Source organism: Phytophthora infestans, genomic scaffold (assembly GCF_000142945.1).
Source record: "Phytophthora infestans T30-4 supercont1.19 genomic scaffold, whole genome shotgun sequence".
Classification (NCBI taxonomy): domain Eukaryota; phylum Oomycota; class Peronosporomycetes; order Peronosporales; family Peronosporaceae; genus Phytophthora; species Phytophthora infestans.
This window is the reverse complement of record NW_003303740.1, coordinates 465,288-467,252: the sequence shown is the minus strand read 5'-3', so window position 1 is coordinate 467,252 and position 1,965 is coordinate 465,288. Positions and strand designations below refer to the sequence as shown.

Below are 1,965 nucleotides of genomic sequence, written 5' to 3'. Positions count from 1 at the left end.
AAATATCAATGAAACTGCAGGAGAAGAATCCCACCTAATAATGCGCATAGCGATGTACTGAATGACCGAAAATTCCTGCTGTGACATTTTGCAAGCACCTACCTAGCCCTTATACGTCACACACAAACCCTTGTACATGTTTAATAATTTTATTTTGCTATTATACACTGTACCACACTATTATAGCGCCAAGCGTGAGGTCACAAGAGCGACTGCCGACCAAAGGAAACGCGCTCGATTCGTCTGGCGTATTATCAACACTACCGTTGAACAAGGACAGGGGGAAAGCTCTTCAAGAACGTACATTTACAGTTCGAATCTGGGCTATCCACACAGTAACAGTGTCACAGAATGTGAGTTACAGAGCACAGTCGCCTATTATTAAATTAATAGGTTCTTACTGTATACAGTATAGCCCAAAAGTTGCAAGGAAACAAATTTCTACAATGATTTTGAAAACGTCGCTTTTTTGAGAATGACACCCGTCTGGGTTTTGCTGGTGTGCACGACTGCAGGGTTTTCTAAAGAAAGGATTAAAGCAACTTCAGTTTAGCTTTTAAATGAATCCATTCTATATTATGCGCCAATCGAACACGGCCTTAGGCCGTGTTCGATTTAATCTAAAACCAGCTGTAATTGGTATTAAAGAGCTGGAATGTCTCAACCAGCTTTATTCCGCTAAGAAACACAAAAAATGACATCCAGCAGGATAGCTCCGAACGACTGGTTTCAAAATTTAGCTTTGGGTTGAATTTTGAATCGTCCTGCTTTGCGCCTTCAAATCCAGTCTTTTTCTGATGGAACACGATCACTGATTTTATCTTTATTTTACTTAACAAAACGACTGTTCTACAGCTCTAGCATTTTCGAACAAGCGAACACGGCCTAAATATATCTAGAGTCAGACACAAGGAAATACCACAGAAACCAAAGGTCAGATTAGAGTACTTATTCTGTAAAATTGGCGTGTCGAGCCGGGTTCTCGCAGCCGTATGTCGAACAAAGTTGACGAGCCGAACGTTCAATCGTCACGAACATCGTAGCATTAGGATCAGCAGGTATACCAGTACAGTACACTGTTTTTACTGGATAGTCCGTCCGGCTTCAGAGTTCGGCTGAACAGAATCATTTTGCAATTCACTTTGTCTCGGCGGTTCGAACAAACATGCTCCGGTCCTTCTTACTCATTGTCGCTACCGTGAGCCTATTCGGACAGTGTAAGCCTCTCCCGTTAGCAACTTCTCCTGTCAGCGACGCGGTTCGTGCTCCCCACAGAAGCACTCATGAAACCAGATTCCTGAGGACAAACGACGAAGAGAGGGGGGCAACAATGACTTTAGCTGGAGTTTTGCGTGATAAGGCACAAACGAAGCAGTTACTGACCTCTTGGCTCAACAGTGGAAAAAGCGTGCCATCCGTTTCTAACAAGCTGGGGCTGAAGAGAATGTCGCTCGAACAAGCGATTCATCACGAAAACTGGAAGGCTCTCACTACGTTCCAGCGTATGAAATCTAAAAAAGCCAAAGCGTATGCGAAATATGGAACAGGCTACCAGACGGAGGCGAAGACAAAGGAAAATCTATTGCAGTGGGTCATGCGCGGAGACTCGCCCAAGGAGGTGTCCTCGACACTTGGATTGTTGGGCTTGAGCAGGAGGAAGATCATTGATCATCAGAACTACGAAGCTTTCAGGACCTTCCTGAAGTATCGAAAGCAGTGGGCTGAGATGCAAGGAAACGGTTTTACGAAGCTTACCACATGAGAATAAAATGACGGCGAGCTAACCATTTCAAACTGAAGCCTACTGCAATACAGCAGCGGCATCCCCTTGAATGTCCTACGTCACACACGTCCGTACCTTTTGGCTGTGTTGAACGGATGATTTGCGCAGGCAGTACAGTATGGAGTGAGGACAAAAGTAAAGTGGTCTAGGCGGTGATAGTGGAGAGGAAGTTTTGGGAAAAG

General features: G+C 44.6%; 1 protein-coding gene across 1 annotated transcript; it reads left to right on the top strand.

The window, feature by feature from the left end:
• Positions 1–1,165: 1,165 nt before the first annotated feature.
• PITG_22926 (secreted RxLR effector peptide protein, putative) lies at positions 1,166–1,762 on the top strand (the record flags this gene model as incomplete). Its single annotated transcript, XM_002901712.1, has 1 exon — positions 1,166–1,762. One exon carries the CDS (start codon positions 1,166–1,168, stop codon positions 1,760–1,762), a length of 597 nt encoding a protein of 198 aa, XP_002901758.1.
• Positions 1,763–1,965: the final 203 nt, after the last annotated feature.